The 25479-nt window shown below is 34.9% G+C and overlaps 1 protein-coding gene across 16 annotated transcripts in view; it reads left to right on the forward strand.

The window, feature by feature from the left end:
* LOC138325400 (otoferlin-like) overlaps positions 1-25479 on the forward strand; it is a 118336-nt gene that overhangs the window by 89075 nt on the left and 3782 nt on the right. For 12 of the 16 annotated variants that reach the window (XM_069271034.1, XM_069271045.1, XM_069271032.1 and 9 more), the window contains 6 exons: positions 597-685; positions 892-1038; positions 12765-12955; positions 15558-15742; positions 16257-16274; positions 20924-21024. In XM_069271034.1, coding sequence (XP_069127135.1) covers positions 597-685; positions 892-1038; positions 12765-12955; positions 15558-15742; positions 16257-16274; positions 20924-21024 — 731 coding nt within the window. The remainder of the gene's footprint in view (positions 1-596; positions 686-891; positions 1039-12764; positions 12956-15557; positions 15743-16256; positions 16275-20923; positions 21025-25479) is intronic. The other 4 variants (XM_069271047.1, XM_069271037.1, XM_069271048.1 and 1 more) reach the window with 1 other exon arrangement.

The raw sequence follows: 25479 nt of genomic DNA on the forward strand, positions 1-25479 counted from the left end.
GGCTAAGTCTAAACTCCAGACCGTTTTAGACTTAGACTGTGTCATGATCTTGGAGCATTGTCCCAAGTCTTAGAAAGGAACATTTGCAAATTACGGAAAGTGTTATAGTCCCTCAATAATTAATTCAAAGATGAATAAATTATTATTATTTGAGGTATAAACTTTAGCACCAAATAGACAATCTGCTTTACAAAGCTGAAGAGGACACCATTTATGATATTGTGTGAATTTCCACTATATGTCCATTGATTATGAACTATGTTGTAACATATAGCACCTTCTGTAGTACTGTCACCACAGTTTGGCATCACCAACTTGTTAACATTACCAGACAGACCTTTAATTAGGAACCTAACGAGAGAAGGTATTACATTGAAGGGGTGGCACAATTAGGGTCAGAAAAACACCTGCAGCCTCATGCAGCTAGCTTTAAGTTAGTACACCAGATATGAAATATAATGTCAAAAGTTTGATAAAAAGATTAGCTAAATTCAGTTGTAAAATAAATGAATTACAAAGAAATGTTTTATGTAGAGATTGTTGGTTTTACAGCCCTGGAGTAATGTTTTAAACAAAGTATATTTATCTGTGTACAGGGTAAAGTAGAGATGTGGGTCGATATGTTCCCCATGGATATGCCTGCCCCCGGACCTCCTGTCGACATCAGTCCCAGGAAACCGAAAAGGTAATTCTACACAGAAAATATTCATAATTTGTGTCAATATAATAATCAAGTCTGTATTTTAGTCACAATATATATCATAGATACATTTGTGACTATATATACAGTATACTATGAGAGGGGTTTTTTTTCAACAGCTACGAGTTACGTTGTATTATGTTTTGTTTTTACAGCTACAAGTTACATTGTATGATATTTTGTTTTCACAGCTACGAGTTACGCTGTATTATATGGAACACAGACGATGTAGTTCTAGAAGATGATGCATTCTTTACTGGAGAAAAAATGAGTGATATCTATGTGAAGGGATGGATAAAAGGTCAGGAGGATATGCAAAATACAGACATCCATTACAGGTAGGTCAAGGTCATAACCTATACAAAAAGTTCAAGGTCATATAGATATCAAGGTTTTATACAGGTTTCAATTCTCTGCTGCATGTAAATCAAAAGTTGCTGGCTATTAATAAGTCATGGTCAGATTAACTTCAGTAAGACAAAGTGCAAACATTATTTGAAGTTGTACAGGTAGGTCAAGGCCATATATTTTATACAGATCAGCCAAAAGCCAAGGTCAAATATCAACTTTAAATTATCTAGAGACTATACCATGAGGTCAAGGTCTTACACTCAGATGTAACACTTTAGGTAGGTCAAATAAAAAAAATAATCTTTCTTTTAGATGATATCTGGAAACAAATTGTGTATTGTACAATATAGCAAAGGACAGAAAGGTCAAAAGTGCAGATAGATCAAAGTTCATTCATTTCAGGCAAAGACTATAAAAACATTGATGTTTTGTTTTTCTCTTGGCAAGGTTATGTGAGTATGTCTCATGCTCTAGTTAGTACACAATGGTAACAATCATAGCCTATATATGTAAGGGAGAAAAACTGTCATTATGTACATTCTGCCAATTGACAAAAAGATTCCTACAACTTTGGCAAATGTGCATTGTTTATGAAGAAAGTCTCTCATCACAGTAATGATTGGTTTGTATGTGAGCTGTGAGGAGGGCGATGGAGACAGGAGTTAGGGGTGTTCTGGTGTACAGTCAATGTGTGTCCCTCATACACTGTAACTTAGAAGGTTGTACCTGAACATCTCTAAACACCACAGCCTTGGCATTCTGTTGTGTGTAATGAGTGACAATCAAGTCTCCAGAGTTTGTAGAGCTGATGATGTAAGAAAGAAATTTGGATATAATTTGTCCAAAAGGTCCAACAGATGATGTAAGAAAGAAATTTGGAGATAATTTGTCCAAAAGGTCCAACAGATGATGTAAGAAAGAAATTTGGAGATAATTTGTCCAAAAGGTCCAATGGTGCCAGGTTACCAAGCTCTAACTAGGCCGACCATCACATCTATAGTGACAATGTATTCCAAAGGTCAGATAGATGTTTGTAGGTGATACACATTACCTTCTGTAAATAAAGTATTCCATTGCCAATGTATCTGGTCATTCTGTCATCGGACTCTTTTGTCAATAAGGGTATCTTACAAAAATGTGATCACTATACCCATGCATCCAAAATTTCTATCCGACTTACAATGTGAAACTAATACCATATAAATGATATTTGCATAGGTCAGCAAATTTGTCAAACTAGACTAGGACAAAAATCACTGTATGGTTTAATCCAGTTAGTTTTTCCTTTATCATTTTAAAGGTTTATGTCTCTTGTTTATGATCAATTTAAACTTTAAAGAATTTTTAGCAGGTATGTATGGTATAAATAATTTTTAGCAGGTATGTACGGTATAAATATTTCAGCTAAAAGTAGAAAAATCTATCCCAAATTTTGTGAGTTTTTAAGAATATTTTTGCAGGTAAGTAGGGTTTAAATGTTTTAAGCTAAAGGTAGAAAAAATTACCCTAAGTTTTGAGAGTTTCTATTTTTACCTGTAATTGGTAGTACCTATCATTGTGTTTATATGACAGAGATAAAGGTACGGATGATCACCTACCTGGCTTTATAGTCTCACCTGACCCCAATTTACCTTTCACCTTACCTGGCTGCCTCACCTGGCGGGTGGTACAGGGAGGATGTTACAGTCAACCTACAATTAATCAGCAATAAGTCGTCGATAAACTCCGACCAACACAATGTGGCTTCCCGACTTTACAACAGTCGTCTTGTCCAAACTCCGCACGGAGGATGTCGTCCATGTTTTTTATTGCTTTCCCTTAACTGTCACCTGCCGGGGTCACCAATTGTACCGTCCAGCTACAAGGGAACGTTTACGATTTGCCCTGTAATTTACGAATTCCATAGATACACTGACCATAGCCTGGTCATTCTGTATCCATCAGGGGACTTCTTTTTTCAATATCAAACATTGATTTGATTTTTTTAATCTGAGAAACCTGTTTTGCATTTAGTTATAAATCTTCAAGAGAGTCCCTTCTCCTGTAGGGAGATGTAAGTTTCAGTACCGGTAAGGTTTAAGGAATACTTTTAAGTTTATTATTTGAAACTCAAGATTACTCTCTTCGTCAGCAACAAACTATGTATAGCTAATATTGCAGCTTAAATCTAGACTAGAACATGTAGATAAGTTCAGCGATGAATATTCTATAAGTGCTGTTCAGAGAGCAATTGTATAACTGCCCTAAAAACTCCAAATTTTAAACCTTTTTTATGGATGTTTAAGGAATTACCTCTATGTTTTGTAAAGTGGAGCCTCAGTAAACTGACACAACATTCTACCACTATACATACAGTGACACCTGACTTTACAGAATAAATAAAATATACTTCCAAAAAATAACCATGGGAACATTCAATCTGGTTTCATATTAAGGAATTGATTCAATATTTAATCTTCGCGTTGTTGGAGATTCTGGGTCACAACCTGTCATTACAGTTGCTAGAGATCATGTTCACGATTTAATATGAGACCTTATAGATCCACAATGTCGACGTTGACAACGTGGGCAAACATTGTACAACATTCTAGAAATTCATAATAACGCTTTAGTGTTTTTGCGAGCGACTGTGCCGTAATGACAGTTAGAGAGTTGTTAGGCGAGACCTGGTGATGATACAGCGCCAGAGATAATTAATATTTCCTGAACTTGATGGACTGAAACACCTGAGGTTGACAACTAGGTCACTCGCTGCCCTTACCTGTCTTGCAGAGAAAGCGAGTATTGTCTCCATGGCTTCTTCTGAACTGACCTTTGCTGTAGATATATTGGTGTCATGTATATCCTTTAAAATTTATGCATCTAAATATATCTACCAAAGACCACAAAAGGACAAAAGATGGTCTTTATAGCCAAGTAGTCTTTATACACAGGTCAAATGACAGGCAATTTTGGATATATTTATTATTATGCAGGTGGTTATCATAAAAAGCTGGTCACTATAAGCAGGTTTTGTTGTAAAAGAAATGCAATTTACTGATGTTCATGTTTTCCCAGTAAGGTCTTTCCATGTGTCTTATGATCTTTACTACTTTGTTGTACATGTCTTAACAATTAAAGTCTTTAAGACCTATACCAGTTCCTCATTTCACCTTTCCATGTGTCTTATGATCTTTACTACTTTGTTGTACATGTCTTAACAATTAAAGTCTTTAAGACCTATACCAGTTCCTCATTTCACCTGACTATGTGTCTTACATGGTGTCTTCAAGATACACACAATCTCTGCTCCTGTGTTGCCTTTTTAAAATAAAATAAACTTTATTTATTTTACATTGATTAAGAAACAAGTTATACAATTTATGCAAATCACTCTCGATGGCTCTGATGTAAGCGAACAAGGGATCTTAGTGTGGGAGGAAACCGGAGTGCCCTGAGTGATGATCGGGCAGGTTACCCTTAACCTTTTTACGTCCGTGCCAGGGATCGAACCCCGGCCGGCTAGGTGAACCACTACAACACATGTGTTGTCCTTTTGTCTTTAAGACAATGGTGTCTCATTTTCTCTCTGCTTCTTTCCTACAGGTTGCTGTTAAGTAACTTTTTCTTCATCTTTCCATCCATGTTATGGAATCTGAGAACCTGTTGTTATTCTGTGACCTTTTTGTCCTCATCGTTCCTTCCATGGTGATGGACCTGAGAATGTCGGCATTGTTCACTGACCTTTACATCCTCACCTTTCCGTCCTGAGCCATCCTGTCAGATGAAACACCTCTGAACAGTCGTAGGATTAATTTCATTATTACTTATTGTTTACGATGATCTTGTTTCATATCTTATCTGCTGATTAGAATAAAAGACAGCAATTCTTCTCCTTGGCATAATGTCCATGTGTCTTAAGTCATTTTCCCTTTTCTCTTTCTGTCGGATTTGATTGCACTTTTTAGGTCATCTGACCCGAAGGGTCAGGATGACCTATTGTCATCATGCACCGTCCGTCGTCGTGCGCCGTGCGCCGTCCGCCGTCCGCCGTCCGCCGTGCGCCGTGCGTAAACTTTTTATTCAAACGACTTCTTCTCAATAACCGGAAGGCCCAGGGTACTCATATTTGGCCTGTAGGTTGCTGGGATGGAGGGCTACCAAGTTTGTTCAAATGAATGACCTTGACCTTCATTCAAGGTCACAGGGGTCAAAAAGGCTAAAATCTTTAAACAACTTCTTCTCAAGAACCAGAAGGCCCAGGGTACTGATATTTGCCCTGTAGGATGCTGGGATGAAGGGCTACCAAGTTTGTTCAAATAAATGACCTTGATCTTCATTCAAGGTCACATGGGTCAAATAGGCTAAAATCCTTTAAACAACTTCTTGTGAATAACTAAGAGGCCTAGAGACCTGATATTAGGCCTGTGACATGCTGGGATGAATGGCTACCAAGTTTGTTCAAATAAATGACCTTGACCTTCATTCAAGGTCACGAGGGTCAAAAAGGCTAAAATCTTTAAACAATTTCTTCTCAAGAACCAGAAGGCCCAGGGTACTGATATTTGGCCTGTAGGATGCTGGGATGAAGGGCTACCAAGTTTGTTCAAATAAATGACCTTGACCTTCATTCAAGGTCACAGGGGTCAAATAGGCTAAAATCCTTTAAACAACTTCTTGTGAATAACTAAGAGGCCTAGAGACCTGATATTAGGCCTGTGGCATGCTGGGATGAAGGGCTACCAAGTTTGTTCAAATAAATGACCTTGACCTTCATTCAAGGTCACGAGGGTCAAATAGGCTAAAATCTTTAAACGACTTCTTCTCAAGAGCCAGAAGGCCCAGGGTAATGATATTGGGCCTGTGACATGCTGGGATGAAGGGCTACCAAGTTTGTCCAAATGAATGACCTTAACCTTCTTCATTCAAGGTCACGGGGGTCAAAAAGGCTAAAATATTTAAATGACTTCTTCTCAAGAACCAGAATGCCCAGGGTACTGATATTTGGCCTGTAGGATGCTGGGATGAAGGGCTACCAAGTTTGTTCAAATAAATGACCTTGACCTTCATTCAAGGTCACAGGGGTCAAATAGGCTAAAATCATTTAAACAAATTCTTTTGAATAACTAAGAGGCCTAGAGACCTGATATTAGGCCTGTGGCATGCTGGGATAAAGGGCTACCAAGTTTGTTCAAATGAATGACCTTGATCTTCATTCAAGGTCACAGGGGTCAAATAGGCTAAAATCTTTAAATGACTTCTTCTTAAGAACCAGAAGGCCCAGGGTACTGATATTGGGCATGTAGCATGCTAGGATGAAGGGCTACCAAGTTTGTTCAAATAAATGACCTTGACCTTCATTCAAGGTCACAGGGGTCAAATAGGCTAAAATCTTTTAATGACTTCTTCTCAAGAACTAGAAGGCCAAGGGTACTGATATTGGGCATGTAGCATGCTTGGATGAAAGGCTATCAAGTTTATTCAAATGAATGACCTTGATCTTCATTTAAGGTCACGGGCGGCAAATAGACTAAAATCTTTAAATGACTTCTTCTCAAGAACCAGAAGGCCCAGGGTACTGATATTGAGCATGTGGCATGCTGGTAGCATGCTGGGATGAAGGGCTACCAAGTTTGTTCAAATGAATTACCTTGACCTTCAATCAAGGTCACAGAGGTCAAATAGGCTAAAATCTTTAAACAACTATGTTGTATTGTACTAATAGTCAGATGACCGTTAAGGCCCATGGGCCTCTTGTTTTTGTTTTCTAAGCATCATTTTATTCTCTTGCTGATTCCATCTTTGTTTTTGATGCATTCGCTTTCTTGTACACTGGCAAATTGCTTTCTTCGATCTGTCAATCTTTTCCTTCCTAATTTACCATAATTTTTATTTCGGCTATCTGTCCTTTCCTTCATAATTTCCAATAATTTTCATTTCTCCTGTCTGTCTATCCCTCCTTCATAATTCTATAATTTTCATTTCTCCTATCTATCCATCTTTCCTTCATAATTCTATATAATTTTCATTTCTGTGATATCTCCGTCTTTCCTTCATTGCTTTCTATAATTTTTCCATACAGTACTTTCCCTTATTAATTTTTAGGTAAGATTTCTTTTGAATTTCCTCAATATGTATCCTACAGACTCCCCAGATTGCCTGGGTGCTCCTTTCTGATCTCCTTTAATACCCTTATCTGTGTAGGGATCTTACCACTACATATTATGTCAATGCCAATACATCTAAATAAACACAGATCTTTTATACATAAGCAATAACTTAACTATCTACATATTCCGTAGTAGAAAACTCCAGAGAAAACAGCAAAATGTGAAAACTTCTGTTTTGTGTATTTTTTCATGAGAGATTTTGCCTGAATATACATCTGCTGCCCAAGACTGGTAACTACACAAATAGCTTTGTCTGGGAAAGTAGTTAAGAGTTCCCTCGTTAAGGCACAGGTGTTGGAGTTGGGGTCCGAAACTTGTCATAACAGCGTACACCTTGTTTTTACAAGCCTAAGGTCCTGTTGAATTATTTGGCGTTTTGTAAGCTGTTTTCCAGCTTCCGTCGACAAGGGACTTCCTCCGATCCAGCTGTCAAAAAATGACTGATGATTTTGGACCAAGCATTTGTTTATTCTGACTTAGCTGATAGGAGAAAAGTAAAACTGCTTTGGGGGCGATGATAAAAAGCAAAATTTCTGAAATAGATTGGATTGGTTTAGAAAGTTCTTATTTTTGTTCATATTCTTTTTCTTTTCATTTTTTTTTTTTTTTCTCAATCCCTGGTAAGTTTTTTTTTTCTTTGACGAGGTCATTGCTCAAATAAATTGATTTGAATATATTTTTCATGGAATTTGAGTTATAGAAAAACTACTGTGATTATCATATGCTTATGTATTCAATCATCCAATGCTTTGTTGTAAATTGATGATATCATATTATTTAAAGAAAAGAAAAAAAAATACAATGCAAAATTATTTTCTATTGTTTTATTACAAAAAGAATAAATATCATGACATTTACATTACACATCTTGACACTTCTTCTGATTTCACATCTTATGAAATCTGTAGACTCTGCACTAGCTTTGATATACATTTTGATAACTTGTGTAATACCTTCAATGCCACGCCCTCAAAGTGTCCCACCAAAAAAATGTTCAGGACAGAATGCCAATATGTCATGCCATCAACCAGAACATCCCACTGCCATGCTGGAAATGACAACTCATAAATTGGTGAGATTAATGACTTGTAACTTTCTCCATTTTACGATATTTCTTATGGCTATGAGTAAGGACACATTCCAAACGTTATGATGAAAAAACAAGTCCTGTTAGGCTAGAATCTAAACTGTGAGGTGTTTCTAAATGTTTCTGTGTAAATATCTTCCACAGATTTGGGAAGAGCTGTAAGCATGCAGCGATCTGTCACCTATGCTATTTTCTTAAGCCTTTCACAACAATTTCCAACAGTTGGAAAAAGTTTTGCTTACTGTGAACCATGACATGACATGTTTAAAACTAATTTGCCTAAATTGTTTGCATAACAACATGTACCGCTAGCCTGAACCAACTTCTGTAGATAGAATTAACTTGTCATGTGGAAAACAAGGTCTTCCAGAAAAAATCTCTGAAAATTGGTAATGCATTTTTTGGGGGGAAAGATGAGGGAGGGAGGAGCGAGAGTGATTATTGATGCTAAGAGATGCTTGTTTCTGCAGTTTGACAGATTTGGACTATGGTCTATTCACAAATGTCTTTGCCAGATGGTGGCACTTGGCTTCTGATTCACTCTCTCACTTTCCTCACAAGCCTATAAATTTTGACTGATTGGGACCATTTTTTCCCCACTTATAACAGAGCTCATACACTGGTAACTGTCAAAGGAGATTTGGACGGTATGGTTTGAATTAGATGGTTTTTTCACTGTGAGAAATTTTACATTCAACATGTGGTAGGTATATTGAAGGTGGACGGGAGTCCCCTACCATTGCTTCCCTTTTAGAATCCTCTGTTAGGTACCTAACATTGAGCCCTTCTGTACTCCTCAGGCTATATTGGGACCAAACAGGTTCCTGTCTTAGCCCCTAATCTAGGCCCTTTAACATTGCCGTTTTAGACTTAACATTTTCTTACCATATCCCTCCATTTAGGGCCTGTATACCATTAAATGACCCATGTGTCCAAGTGATTAAGGTGTTTTGACATATTTCTGCTAGCCTTCCACCTTTGGTTTCCAATCCCACGTGGGGCAGATCTCGGGTACTCATTGTAGGTCAATTGTGTTTCTCTGTGTTATATTCACCTTTACTTCAATTTCAAAATCTGGCATGAAATGAAAGGATCCTAACAGTAAGTAGGATGTCAAACAAAAGATCTATCCTAAACCTTCCTTACCAAAGTCTTCCAGCTAGACCCTACCCTCTTTAGTTTTCAAAACAGCTATGAATTTCAATTTGGGTCCTCTCTGTCAATATTGAAATTTGAGCAAAGTGATGAAATATTTTCTATACGTGTATATGATTGTTAAATTGTGGAAAAATTCATTTTAAACCAATCTAAACTTAAACTTAACCAGACTTAATTTGCTTTTGATGAATTCATCAGTGTCTAAATCAACAGTCCACAGAGTTGCAAGAAAAAAGGCTGAAAATATACATAGAGTTTAAAACCAAGTCTTTATTGACAATGTGTGTTGGATTGTTGGTATTAATTTGTATGTCGTAAGGTATTAATTTGTATGTCATAATTAAAGGTTTGCTTGCATTTGCAAGCAAACCACACGTTGCCTTGATTTACTGTAACCTCCAAATCACCTTAAATTAAACTTCGTAATTAAAACTGTGTTTAAAGAATTAAGATTTTAGTGAAGGGCATTAAAAAGAGGCTCCACGGCTAATTTGCTTTTAATGTTAAGACATCTGTGTTGTAGGAGACTTGCTATGGTAGAGTGTTTTAGCGGGATACTTGTTACAGATTCCAAGTAGATTTGACAGAGCAGAAAAACATTAAACTGCAGCCCCTCCCCCAGACAATGGTGACCCCGGTGATTGGTGTTACGATTAGCCCTACTCTTTCCGGCTAATTCCATGTTTCATATTTCTTATCTTTTGAATAAAATAAACAAAAAAAGATCAAGTATTGTGCTAGAGGTTGAAAACAGTGAGGATGGAAGGAACTGATATGTCCATTTTGAAACCGGATGATACCCTAGGTTAGCGAGACTTGTAAAAACTGGGAACACTAACTGTTGTATATGCTGCACAGGCATATTGCACTATTTCATGCTTATTTTCAGCTTGAAAAGACCACTTCAAGCTCATGCTTGTAAACTTAATCCTCGAAACATGATGGGGGGTTAATATGTCTCGAGATTGGCCAGATTAGTTTTCATTATTGGGTCATGAAACATATGTTTGTATGAGGTAGTTTAACAGATGCTTGTGTATAGGTTTACTGGAGGCCAGCTCCTACTGTAGTTGCCCAATCCAGGCCGAGGGGCTCCACAAAGGCAGAGGTTTTTCTTCCCCACATTTAACACTAAAATATCAGCATGTTAACAGGAAAATAAAGAGAAAGATTATACCCAATTGCAGATGAAATCTACCAAAATTTTATGTGACAACTGAAGGCTTGCTGTAGTGTTGTGTATAGAGATGATGTTTCAACGGTAGTGTGTCTAGTTTCATCAGAATTAGCAGGAACTGTCTTGTATCTTTTGAAATCACACTTGCCCGATCTTCCTTGTAAATTGAACAGATATTTGAGCTGTGACAGGTTTAATAGTGGGTCTGATGATGTGCAGCCGCCAAAGCGGTCTATCATCACTGGTATGTACTATAAACAAATGCCTTTACATCTATACATTCTCTCACTTATTGGTCCGGATGCTGTCGGTAACTCCCTCCTATTGGCGGGATTCTGTCAGTTATGAAGTCTTTAACACTATTTATTTGAATACGGTACTGTATTATATACAGTAGAACCTCAAAAGTCTTGAAACAATGGAACATTTCTAGCAAAACTTCTGAAGCCTTGTTAGTCTGGACACTACATTGGTTTCTAGCCAGTCTTCTTAAACCTGACCAAACTTCAGAAACCTTGATAGTTTGGACACTTTCGTTTCAAATGCATGACCTCTGAAATCTTGTTAGTTTGGACACTTTGGTTTCTGGCCAAACTTCTGAAACCTTTTTAAAACACCTCTTAACACAAGTTTCTGACCAAAAGCACTGAAACCTGTAATGTTTCTTGTAGACACTTGGTTTTCCGACCAAAGGTTTGAAACCTTATTAATCTGGACACTATTTTCTGTCATATCTTTGAGAACCTTATCGGTATTATATACAAATTGCAACATTGCAAAATTAATATCTTGACAAAAGTGAAAGGGTGAACTTGGCCAATGCATAAGGTTTGGATTCTAGACAACTATCACTTCATCAATGAAATACAGACAAAGGGACATATCCTGTAAAGATCTCATTGAATCTTACATATTCATTATAAATCCTGCCGCATGGCTTATGACATGATACAAAAATAACCTAGAAATGTCTCCCCACTATGGTAATTCCAGTGATACTTCACTCATTAATAACTCAACCTTTGTTTTGTTGTTCAGAATAAAATTGTTGGATTTAATCAGCACATTCTTGTTATAATTGAATTCATTATTGCCTTACACAATATTTTAGTTTGGCCTCTAATTTATAGACCTATGTCTTTTGTATTGACCTTTTACCTTTGGTCTTGAGCCAATACCATTGACTTTCCCAAGTAGCAAGAGCAATATTTGATTGACTGATCAAAACCCTATCAATGTTTTATTGTGATTCTCTTGGTAATGGCCATTGAATAAAAAGGTTACCATGAATGGAACAATGTACAACTTGATCCAAACGATAATTTTTTTATCATAGTTCCAATTTTTTGCTGAGTAATTATGAATTACCCCTTGGTGTGCCCCAGATTTTTAAGTCCAACTCATTGCATAATGTATTGTTGAAATTGTGCATTTAAGGATGAAATTTTGTTTGACTAGCACCACAAATAAAAGCCATGTTTTGGTTGGGTAGAAACTGAAGGTAGCCATGAATGCTGTGCTATCCGGTTACAGTAACAATGTTGCCATTTAAAATGTATATTTTGAAATGTATATTTATGATTAAGGCTTGTTGATTTGCATATGTATGACCTATGCTCACCCCTAAAGAGATAAGCGTGATTTGAATAAATGGTTGCGTGCTGATTCTAGAACATATCAATTAACTGAAGCTTGTGGGTTTCTTTTTAATCATTATCAGATATTTCAGATGTGGTAAGATAAGAGATTCAGCCATTCACCGAATTTTCATTTATAGTCGATGAAGAAACAGGTCTTTCATGGTGTGTTAAAATAATATACCATGATTTGCTAAAATTAAAAGTTTTGATGGAATTTAATCTATCACATGAATAAGATGATCCTATGCACAAACAATGGAATACTAGAGAAAGACATTTAAGTAAAATACATTCAACTAACGTGCAATATCCTGTTTCTCAATTAAGAATACATCATTTGTTTAAAAGTTAGTTTTTACCCGACTTCAAATAGCGAAGGTTAACCGTTTGATTAAACGAGGTATTAACGAGATGCTTGTTTAAATTTTATGTATATGTTTATTGTTTTACTACAAGACAAGATTTTAAAAAATAACAAAAGAATATTGTTTATCTTTTTCAGGTCTCTAACGGGAGAGGGAAATTTCAACTGGCGTTTCGTGTATCCATTTGAATACCTGATTGCAGAGGAAAAAATTGTCATCTCGCGAAAGGAGTCCTTGTTTTCCTGGGACGAATCGGAGACAAAGATACCAGCCAGACTAAATCTACAAGTATGGGATGCGGACCATTTCTCCGCTGATGATTTCCTTGGTAAATAAATACCTTTCTTCTTATCTGTGTATCACTAGTTAAAACTGATCTTTAAATTATTATTTCTTCAGAATTTTCTTTTTATCTTTTGTTTATGAAATATTTGCTGCACAGTTTTATGCTTTAGCTTCTAAATTTCTATAAATCAATTAAAATATTAAATTTCCTAAATCTTATGTATGCAGATGAAGATAAGTTATTTAAACTGCTTTATATCTGAACAGAATAGAAATTTGACAGTAAATTGGTTTTTATTTCTATTGATATATCTAGAAATCAAAAATAAATAATGATAATTGTATCATTACAAAAATTTTGTATTTTGTGCTCATATAGTAATCTGTGGTGACTGAAAATACAAATCCAGCAATTTCAATTCTAAATGTGTATATGATTTAGGTTTAGGAATTAGTATCATGTTTATTTTATGTTATTTAATAGTTTATGGTTTTAGAAAACAATTATTTTATAGCAATTAAAAAAAAATTCATGTAGAAAAAATTGAATTGGAAGTACTTTACAAGTAAAAATTTCATAATAAAAAAAACTTGGTGAAGGATTGTGACTGATTTAAAAAAAAAAAAATTGATCAAAATATACAGTAATTTTGAAGAAAATAAATATTGTTTTATGCAAGTTCATCCCATCACTGCCAAATGGATAACAATACATTTGAGTTTGAATTCAATTAAATGATGATAACTTGAAATTTAATTTTAGATTTAAATTTATTATCAATCAATTATAAAAGAACAATATTTAGTTGACAAAATTGATATATATCAGATCCCTTTCTTTCAAACATAGTAAGAAGCACTTTGCAAAAGCTGTAATTATGAAATAAATAAAAATGCCTTATTCATGAAATGTTATCAAAGTATTGTGATTACATGAAATGAATGGGACACTTAGTGTAACGTACTTTTATCAAGTCTTTACCTGATGTACTTAATCAGGTAATGAAGGTTATCATATTATAAATGTAAGGGAACAATCCCAATGTCTGTTGATAAGCTTTATATTTTGATGGTTATTGAAAAGTCTTATTGGTCAATCTACCAGGTCAGTTTTAAAATACAATCAATGAATTTAAAAATGTCTTTAGATATATTCTTCTATGTATATCTAAAAATGTTCCTTTGATAGTTTGAAATTACCTACCTAAAATATCCATTGTAAAATTAGGGGGAAAATGCTCCCAAAAATTGTTAGAGATTGTACTTTTTCAGAAAATTATCATTTTAATAACTTTACTAGGAATAGTGTTGAAATGATTTTGAAATTTATAAGTTATTAAAATTTATAAGAAAATGCTCAGTTAAAAATTCCGAACTAGACAACTGGTCGCAAAAAAATTTAATACAAAGAAAAAAAAAAAGAAGCAAAATTATTAATTCAGTATGTACTTAGGAAATCCACATAGAAAAGATAACTAGGTTTTTTTCCAGATAATTCTCCTTTGTTACATAAATAGTGTTGGGAAATAGTAACATTACTGAAATGTCTATTGATGTAATGTTTTTTGTTTATCAAAACAATGGTTATCAGTGTTGGAAATGATCTGAGGCGAGAATTATCTTAAATAGGTTGTTCTAGTCGGGAGGTATGATAAAATACACCATCATCTGACTTACAGAGAAAAAAAACTGAATGTTTCAGACAAAATTTTGAAATGTTGAAACAAAACTAGTTTGTATTTATAGAATGACTCACAGAAGAGATTTTGGCCATCAAGATACTGAACCTCTCTCCCATGTATTTGTATTTACCAGCCCGACCAGTGAGCCAAAAGCTGGCACAAGTCTTGTTTTCTTTTCTCCATTTACAAGCAGTTTTATACCACCGTGTTTTAGAATGAACTGATAAACCGTATTTATTCAAACAAACACCATCCTACCTAACTAGCTCAATTAGTCAGTGCTGGAAACACAGAATGGCTGAGACCATTGGTATGTCGTGCTAGACATTCGATAACAACCCTTGTCTACTCATCAGACCTGCTATCTATCTGATTTCAAGAAAGTTTTTCACAAAGAAAATCCAAGTTAAGACTACCCTGGAAAATAAACAATAAAACAGTGCTTTATCTGGATATACATAAGAATTATAATGATAGGCCTTATCTAGCTCTGGAGTTAAAATGGTCAGTTTATCGTAAAAATACAAACACGTTTCATGTCATTTGTCTTTCAAATGGTTGTTTAAGGATGGGTTTTTATGTCATTTTTAATAGGTAGTAAATTTTAGTAGGACTTGAAGGATTAATAATTAATGCTCCACATATTATTGTAATATTCTGCGAAAAAAAATATTCTTTGAAATTCTGTCTGAAGCTTTTTATCTCGGTAAAGATATTGCAAGATGGTTATGCTTAATTTTGATATAATAGAAAAGTACATCCCTTCTGTTTATAACATCAATTCTTATAACCTCCCTTTGCAGTAATTATCTCCATTTTATTTATACATTTTCTTTGTTGTGATCATCTCCCTTTTGTTGTAATTATCTCCCTTTCTGACAATCCTTAATGTGCTAAGACTTTGTTCTGACATTGCTCTGCAGATTATTAAATTTTACCTCCTTTAATTGTTTATGTCGACAGGTGCCCTGACCCTTGACCTGAACCGGTTCCCACGTGGTGCCAAGTCAGCCAAACTATGTTCCCTGGACATGTTGAAGACTGATGGAAGTGTACCACAGATGTCACTCTTCAAACAAAAGCGGGTCAAAGGCTGGTGGCCATTCGCTGTAAAGAGTGATGGGGGAGAGGAAGAGTATGAACTGACTGTGAGTCCATATTTCTGATAAAATAGCCTTTTTTATAGTTCTAGTTTTGTTGTGTGTCCTTCATATCCCTTTATCATTGTTGTTTCACTTGACCTTGGGAAACCAAGAAATAGCAGTTACTAGAACAGAAACATACATATTCAGATCTATATAACAGAATTCTCTGGGTACAGTGATTTTTTTATTTCTATTTTGCATTCATCAAGCAGTGTCTGTGGTATAAAGCTGAAAACCTAAAATTCAATCTAACAAGAAAGTGAGTTTCAAAATACTAAAGACATTTTCAAATCTGAGAACTCATTCCACTGTATTACTTTAGGTTTGAATTTTGAAATATTCCAACCAGCGAAAAAACTTCAAGATCAAGATTTTTCAAACAACTGTCACAGCCTTTTCAGTGAAAATTTAGATTTCAATTTAAAAAAAAAAATCATCTTGATAAAGTTTATCCTTATCCTACGGTAAGATTTAACCTTGATTTTATTGTTGCCATGACAATAAAAATTCATTTCAGGGCGGATGGATGCTACAAGTAAGTTATGTGGGCACAAGAGCAGTCTTTAATATCATACATTCAGGGAAAGGGGTTTTTTCAGGTCAAAGTCTTTCTATGCACCGTGGTAATGGAGTCAAGGTGAAAATGTTATCTAAGCCAAGGTGATGGAGTTATTGTAGTCATGCACATTGGTGTAAATTATTTTAATGAATATAGTGTTACTGGGAGTATTAAGGTCAAGGTCACCGGAATCCTGTGTACATTTGATATCTAGGTCAAGGTCATTGGGACCCTGTGTCTCTTTATGGCATGATATAATATCTAGATCAATGGAATCCTGGCCCTCTGTACTTGTACACATTTATATAATGCATGGGTCAAACTGAGAAGTTTGTACTTGCAGACATTGACAGGGGAACTATAGGTCAAGGTCACTGAGGTCCACATTTCAGTGCTTTATTTAGGTCATTGTTTTGGGGGTCAAGGGTTACCAATATATGACCCAGCACTGTATCAAGGTCAAGGTCAAAAGGGTCTTTAATAACCTTAGCATCTGTTCTATGTCAATATCACTAGGTTTACTCTACTTGAACACCTGGGCATTTATCTAGAACAATATGGCTTGGGAGTCTTTTATATTTTAGGTCAAGGTCACTGGAATCTATATATATATACACCATGTAATCTGCTTATATTGTAGCATGTCAATACTTTGATATATGGGAATTTATTATGTTATAAGATATACATGTATAGGTGAAAGGAGGAAGAGTGTTGAATATGATATGTATTTTACCATCACAAAAATTAAACATTGACTTGTAACAAGTCTCTAGAATATTAAAATTATCAGTGAATTTTGGCTTGAAAATTTTCTGTGTCTAAGACATTTCGAATTCTAGAAGGAAGGGGTCAGGACACAGCTTAGTTATTCTTTGGGTCTGTTTGTAAGTGTAAAGAAATTTAATCAGGTTTCTTAAACTATCAGGAAATTATTACTTTGTGAATATACAGCACTCTTGTAGACTTTTACATATGAATGTTATGATTAACAGAGGGAAGATTTTCATTTTCGTTTCAGATATTTACGATTTATATTTTTACAGGTTTTAAGTTTTATTCTCCTTTTGTCTTTCACATTTGGAATGCATATTGGATACTGAAGATTTATATTTTGGTTTAAATTTATATTTTGAATAAATAAGCTCCATTTATTTGTTATAAAACTTCATTTCTGCATCAACAATACTTTGTGGAGGGGGTTTAAACCTATCTGTCACCTAGCATGCTTTTAAAACATTGTAAATTTATTCTTTATTGTGAAACACCATATACATTACACAATCTGCATTAGTGAAATGTGCCAGAATGCCATCTAAGTGTATTTATAGCCCCGACTGTTTTAGATTATCCTTAAATTGAAACATATAACATAATAACTACTTGAAAAAGGTTGAACCCCACTCCGACAAGCTAATGGTTTTGGGACATCCAAAGTAGTTATAGAAACGAACCGTACTGACCTACCACCAGGTGGCACTGCGACTTTGACTGTCTGTCTTTGGCTAATAGCGTTAGCACCAGCGCCTTTAGAATTAGTGTTTTCCCTAATATCTCTGATTCGACTAATAAATTCACTCATTTGCTGCACATTATTGTGTAATGATCAGAAATGAATTTGTTTTCTTCATTATTGATCCAAAAAGAACTTCACAAAATTCATATAATTGTGACGCGTGCCACCAAGTTTATCAAAGACTCGTCCTGTTTGTTCTGAAATCTAGCAGACAAAGACAATGACATAAAAATGTAGCCTTTGTACTCTAACAACCCCATATTGTGAGTAGCCCAGTGTCTTATAATGACTTGAAGAATTTCTGGGCACAGGTACCATTGGGGAAAATTTCCACTTAATTTTTCAATGTTCACTTTTTTCAAGAAAATAAAACTAGTTTTTGTTTTTTTGTTTCAGAAGCCTATGTAAAGCACAAAAGTAATATTTTAAGTTTTTTTATACAATGCAGCTTAGGCCATTGTCTTTTTTGACTTTTCAAAAATGTATTTATATCAATGTATTATGCCATGTCCACATTATTTTTGGTGAATTTAAACACAAGTCTACCAAAGGAAGATTTTCAGTACTGAAATGTCCATAACAGAATTATATAATTTCCCTTTCATAACCAACAACTGGTGTCGATTGCATGACACCCTGCTGGCACATGATGTCACAACGTAATCCCTTTACACAATTTGAGTTTCAGGTTATTGGGTAAATTATCTGTAAGCTAATTAGCCAATAGGTAGGAAGTTTGAATATCATCAATGATTGGCCAAATCACATATCTTGTCTGAGATCAACATCAGGGGTGGATAGTCAGAACTTAATCTGTAGGGATTATACAGCTGTCAACATGACTGTGTAATATGTTAACTTTTATATGCAAGAATAACTCATATTTTTATTATTTTTTAAGTATAATGAATTACTCATATTTTTATTATTTTTTGAAGTATAACAAAGTTCAAGAATTTTAAGCCTACCATTAGCAATGTCATAGTTTTACCTGCTGGCATCGTGAATTTCATGGTTTTTCCTGAACTTTTTCCACAATCAATGTATTTATAGCTAAAGGTATAATTCTAAACACCGACTACACTTTGTTAGTTCTCCAGTATACCCCCAAAACATGCATTCTCCCTTCAACCTTATCCCAATATACAGAGATAGGTATTAATGTTATGAACGGAGTCCTTTACCCCCAATCCAATCGTATAATGACTTTTGGGGACTAATGATGTTTACTCCTACCTCTGTGACCTCGTAGCTTTGACAGTCTGGAGTATCAGGTTGACTCAAGCAAACTGTCCAAACGAGATCAGTTTTCTTACCAATTTGTTGTATTACCATCATAAGCATGATAAGAAACTCCTATTTTAACAGTTTCTTACAAGTTCTAATGAATTGACAGTGATGATGAGAAATCTACAAATGTCATTGCTGAGTAATTTTTGGACATTATTAGTGCAATTTCATCCAAGGGTGTTGATATGGTTTTACTGAGGACAACACACATTACTACTGGCAATGGTACAAACAGCACAGTTGCTGGGAGGCAGGCAGACGGCCATCCCCGTTGTCGTAGAAACCATTGCCAAGTCAATATGATTAGTATGTTTTTGTCATAACCTCCATCTAATTGTGTGGTATAAAGAACAGCTCAATCAGAAAATCATCTACCAAAATTAAATGGCGCAAGACAACATTTACACCAAAGCTTGACTGTTTGGATGTCGTCCAAAAGTACCAGGACAGAGACTTTGAGTTGGCACTGTCAGAGGTAGTGGGGGACCATTTATAAATGTTTTGTTTGTACGAATTATGTTATAATAACTGTCGTGGCTGTAATGTATTATAAATCTTTATGTCCTGCATCAGTGAGAATCTTCACTTCATCTCTCTAATAACTCCAAGATAAAAATGTATGTCTGTAACAACAGGAGAAATGTATCAAACCTTGATACCTGCAAAAGATACAACAGACAGGACAAAAGCTACACTTCAGATTGAAGACACCACAAATAAGACACAACAGAAACACTAGTCACCACTTAGATAAATGGCAAACAAGATAAAATAAACGACACACTTCAGATTTAAGACACGCCACAAATAAGACACAACAGATATGTGACACCAAAGATTACATAAGATACCACAGATAACCGACGCCAAAGACATATGAAACATCATAGAAGTGAGACAACAAATATTTAAGACATATTAAGTATATAAGACACAAAAGGCAAGACACTTGACAAGACAGATAACAGAAATGAGACACAAAAGACACAAGACACATGACAAACAGGGGACAAATATCAGAGTCATATCACAGACACCAATACAGAAGACACAGCAGACATGAGACACCAAAGACACAAGATATACAAAAGACACTAACTGCTTCAGTATGAGACATGATACACTAAACGCCTAATTATATTTGAACTCTGAAGAAATTACAGTGAGGTTTATTCATGTGCTGCACCCAGAATTGTGAATCATAGAAAATAATGATTTGCAGCCTGACAATCGATGTGATCTTTGTGTCAGTGATGCCTGAAAGTCTTTGTCACAGCTAATTATTGGTGTTCAGCTGTTTCTACTTGTGCTAGTGATTAGATTCACCTGTACTTTCCTCGTTACAACTATTAAATACCATTATTGGATCTGTTTGACATCTCCCCTATAGTTATCTTCTGTAGGATACCTACGACGACTCTAATCTGGATAAATGTGTTGTAGGAGAGGGGGGGGGTTATTTGGTTACAATAGAAGACAAGGGGGATGAAAGGGAATTTATATTTGGGAGATGGGGAAGGAGTTATAACACTGTAGTGAAACTTTCTGTCCTAATATTATATGATATTATTACACTATTGAATACTGATCCTGTTGTTGAATACTGACCCTATTGTTGAATACTGATCCTGTTGTTGAATACTGATCCTGTTGTTGAATACTGGCCCTGTTCTTGAATATTGAACCTGTTGTTTCCATGTTGATTTTTGTATACATTATAGTATGATATTGTCACACGTTATTTACATTATGTGATGTGTTAACATTTTGTGGTGTTGAAATGTGTTGTTTACATTTCAATGTTGTTGGTTTCCTCTAGGGTAAAGTAGAAGCAGAACTCCATCTCCTGTCCATGGAGGAAGCGGAGAAACATCCGGCTGGCCTCGGTAGAAATGAACCAGACCCACTGGAAAAACCAAAGTAGGTCACACTTTTTATATCATACTTAGTGTTAATCCTTTCTACTAATAAAAACAAGAATAATTTCTTTGTTCTTTCTAGTGGTTTACACAATAAAATCCTAGCCATGTAAAAAAGGACCCCTTGTAACATGTCGAATAACATTAGTTGAAATACTTGAAACATATATGAGTTATCTCCCTTTTCCAAAAAATTCTGGCAGGATTTTATGTACGTGTGGAGTAGTCCTTCTTCTGACTCGATTTATTACACGTTAAAAATATGCTTTGAAATACTTACATGTAACTGGATATTTTCAGTTTATCTGTCATTTCAATAATTTACTGGCAGGATTTGTATCTTTACTAAGGAGTAGTCTATACTTTCCATACTGACTTGATGGCTATACTTCCATTTTAATATTATCTTTACAATTTTTTATGCAATCACTATAATTATGTTGAAGATTGTGAAGCATGTACATCACATTTTTCTATGCTTTTGTAGATCATGTCACAAAATTATTCTATCAACTTTATTAGCATATTTTATCCTTGAGCAAGCCCATAGCCAAACTTGATTTGCCTTCGTCTACACTGAATGTCTGGACTTCTGATCAAACAGTTAGCTTTTGGAAGCTCTTCCCTCTATAAGTTAGCTTCTGGAAGCTCTTCCCTCTATAAGTTGGAAGATCTTCTGTGAAGACTCTGTATTAAAAAAGCGGAAATCAAGTTGGCTTCTGAAATCATAGGAGGTAGGGGGGGGGGGGGGGGCTTATCACTGGATATTACTTGAACAATTAGATAATATTTGAACAATTAGATAATTTAAGAATTATCTGTGCTTACAGGTAGGTAATGATTATGACATCATGATTTTGCAATCATTACATCATATATTGAGGGGAAACGACGTAAGTTTCACTCACAAAATAATGACGTCAGGATCAATATCTTCCAACAAGGGAAATAACTCTATTACTTATTACTATTCTCTCACTAATATGAAAGACGGAATTGCTGGGGTTTTAAGCATGGGCTTACTGATGGAAAAATATGATAACCAAAAGGTATTAGAGATCACTGTACTTTCCATCCATTGCTGGTGTATTTTACATATGAAATCTTTAAAATCATGAAATCTCATTAATTTGAATGCATCGGAAAACATGTAATTTGGCAAATTAAGTGAACTGAAATGGAACAAAAAATATGTAGCAGGTACTCATATTTTCGGAATTAGTCTTTCACATTGTTGAGGTTTCATGTTAAAAACACTGCTACTTGATGCATGTTCTTCGTGACATGTCAGTCACCATGGTTACAGGATAATTCTGTCACTTTGAATTTCTTCACAGCTTCCTGGTTCTTTCCGAGATGATTTTTCACTTGCATACAGTACTGATGTCTTAAAATTTCATGTTACTAATGACATCCTAGCTTTTCGTAATTTCAGCAATACTGACATTTGGACTCCTCTTTTCTGAGATGACTTTTTAGCCCACCATCAGCCCACCATATGCATCATCAGATGGTGGGCTATTCAAATCACTTTTCATCCGTGGTCTGTCGTCCATACTTCCGTCCGCCCGTCTGTTAACATATATTGTTACCGCTATTTCTCAGTAAGGGCTGAAGAGATCTTTATCAAATTTCAAATGTAGGTTCCCCAAGGGCCACATTGCATTTTTGGTTTGATCCATCAACAAGATGGCCGCCATTTGTGCATTTTGCATTTTGGGATCTATCAGTCAACAATATGGCAACCATGCAGGCAGCCATCTTGGATTTTGATAGTTAAAGTTTGTTACTGCTATTTCTGCGAAGGTATTGTAGGTATCTCTCTCTAATTTCACATGTAAGTTTCCCGAGGGCCCTATTTATGCATATTGCATTTTGGGATTGATCGGTCAACAATATGGCCACCAGTCAGCCATCTTGGATTTTGATAATTGAAGTTAGATAGTGGTATATATCTCAGAAAGTACTGAAAGGATCTGTGTAGTAAAAGTTTGAAAAGCAGAGAAAAGATCCTCTTTACTTAGTCAGAAGTAAATCATTCTTTGGTGGGCCACAAGATTCCTTTGGGATCTCTTGTTCTTTGACCAAGATAATGTCCAATATGAAAGGATGTCAGAATCTTTTGTTCATTTTCTGTAGCAATTTGAACATTATCTTGAATCTTAAAACCAGTACTTTTGATTTTACTCTCTTTTGATCAGTGTTTCAATCGCTAATTACATAAAGAGTATTTATAGCATAATAAGATGTACTTATAAAATTGCCTTGCGAGACGTTGATGATAAATAATTTAGGAAAAAATATTTCATGAACATTCATGAATCCTTTCATTCATGATTTCATGATAGTTCATGAAACTTTTTTATTAATAAAAAAGTTCATGAATATTTAAAGAATATTCATGAACTTAAAACCATCATGAATGATCATGAACGTTTATTCTTGATAATTCAGGAGTTATTCATGAACTACAACTGACACAAATGATTCATGAATATTCATGAAACTTCATGAACTGGAACAATTCATGAATATTCATGAACTTGAGTCGTGTTCATGAAGCTTAATGAATGCAATATGGAGTCAGTGGCATCTAAATTTCATGAACTCTACTGGGGGTCCAGAATTAAAATTTTCTATCAAAACCATTCTATTGCAATCAATTCAATATTTGGTTGGAATTACTTCCTTGTCCCATATAATCCATATATTAATATATAACATCAGAAGATCACCAACAGTTTACTGTGTTCATTATATTTCCATACTGCCACCGATAAGTGCTAACAAAATCTATTTTCACTGATACACAGCAATCAATTTCATAATACATTCCCAGTTAATACTCCTTTGTCAAAAATAAACCTATAGTTGTAAAGCATATAGTTTATATGTAAAATTTAATTCAATAACATTGGACAAAATTTCACAAACAAATATCTATGCATAATCATAATGGCAATAACAGTGTGCAACAATTTCATGTTGAAAAAGAACTGCAGGGAAATCAAAAATTACTGAAAGTGTTCATCTGTGCTTAAAGAAATCCAGGAATGGAATAATCCGTTCATTAATGTGCAAAACTTCCATTTTAAGATGAATATAATGTTTCAATCCCCTTCCACATGCCAGCAGATACAGCAGCCATTTTGGATTGTGACTGTTTTGGCAGGATATATACAGAGGACTCCACATAATCGAATAACGGTTATTTGAATATTTCGGTTATTTACATAAAATTCTGTGGTCCCGATTTTTTCCTTCTTTATCTTTGTTTTTCAACTCCGTGTATTTGAATAGACTTTTATGTGACCTCTGGTTATTTGAATAAGATATTTGTGAAATTCTAAAAATAAAATCGAATATTTTTCAATTTTGCAATATATTTTTAGCGAAATTCGCCGATATATGTTCCAAGATACTTCAATTTTACTAGAAATCATCATGGTGACAGATTAACGTTATCGTATGGCTTGTTATTTTATGCATGAATCTGCAAAGGTATTCGACGCTGTTACGATTTACATCAGCAGCGATAGATCATTAATTTAGTATAATCACTGACTCAAACATCTAATTAAAGCATTTGCACTTTCAAATATGTTTATTTATTAACGTAACGTACCTAAGTTCGCGATCGGTTAGAGAAACCATGCTTCCTTACAACAATCGCTATTCATAAGTAGTCTCGTTCAACCAGAGTCTTCTTGACTACGACAGACATGTGTGTATCAAGCATCTCGTTGAGCGAGACATAAAAGCATGCAAAGTCGGCCTGCAATCAATGACTACCGCAAGTTTCGTATGTAGGATACAAAAGATACTTGCTACGTTGTTTCATTGCTACTTGAATATGAATTAATTTCTGAAATGTTATCAAGCTATTCGCCATATCGATCAACAATACAGGAAGAATTCTCAAAACACATTTAGGTCCCATGAAAGCATGGCTTCATCACCTGCCGCCATTTTCGAATTCATACACATGTGTTAAAACAACACTGCTAGGCCTAGTTGATCGGCACTTTGAAGTTTAATCACGATCGTAAGTTCATTTTGCAAGGCAAATATATGTAAATTTGTTTATTATTTAGGTTGGAATTGCAGACACAAATTCAATCCTGTTTAGTTATTGCATTTGATATCGATCGTTAGCTGTTTCTCAAAGATTCACGTGTCGATCTAACATAAACAAGAATCTAATATTGGAATATTTTTTGTTATTAAACAATTAAAATTGATTTACAACTTCGAAAATAATTACTTGTTGTTCGTTTTAAGTGTAAATAATTTACGTATTTATCAAGTAAACGAAAGGATATCTATTTGCCTGTTCACATATAATGTACATATGTATGGAATCAAACGGAAGTGCAAAATGCCATCTCCGCCTACTCGAATACTCCGGTTATTTGCATATTTTCTTCTGGAAAATGACTTATTCAAATAAGCGGAA

This window comes from Argopecten irradians, chromosome 6 (assembly GCF_041381155.1).
Source record: "Argopecten irradians isolate NY chromosome 6, Ai_NY, whole genome shotgun sequence".
Lineage (NCBI taxonomy): Eukaryota > Metazoa > Mollusca > Bivalvia > Pectinida > Pectinidae > Argopecten > Argopecten irradians.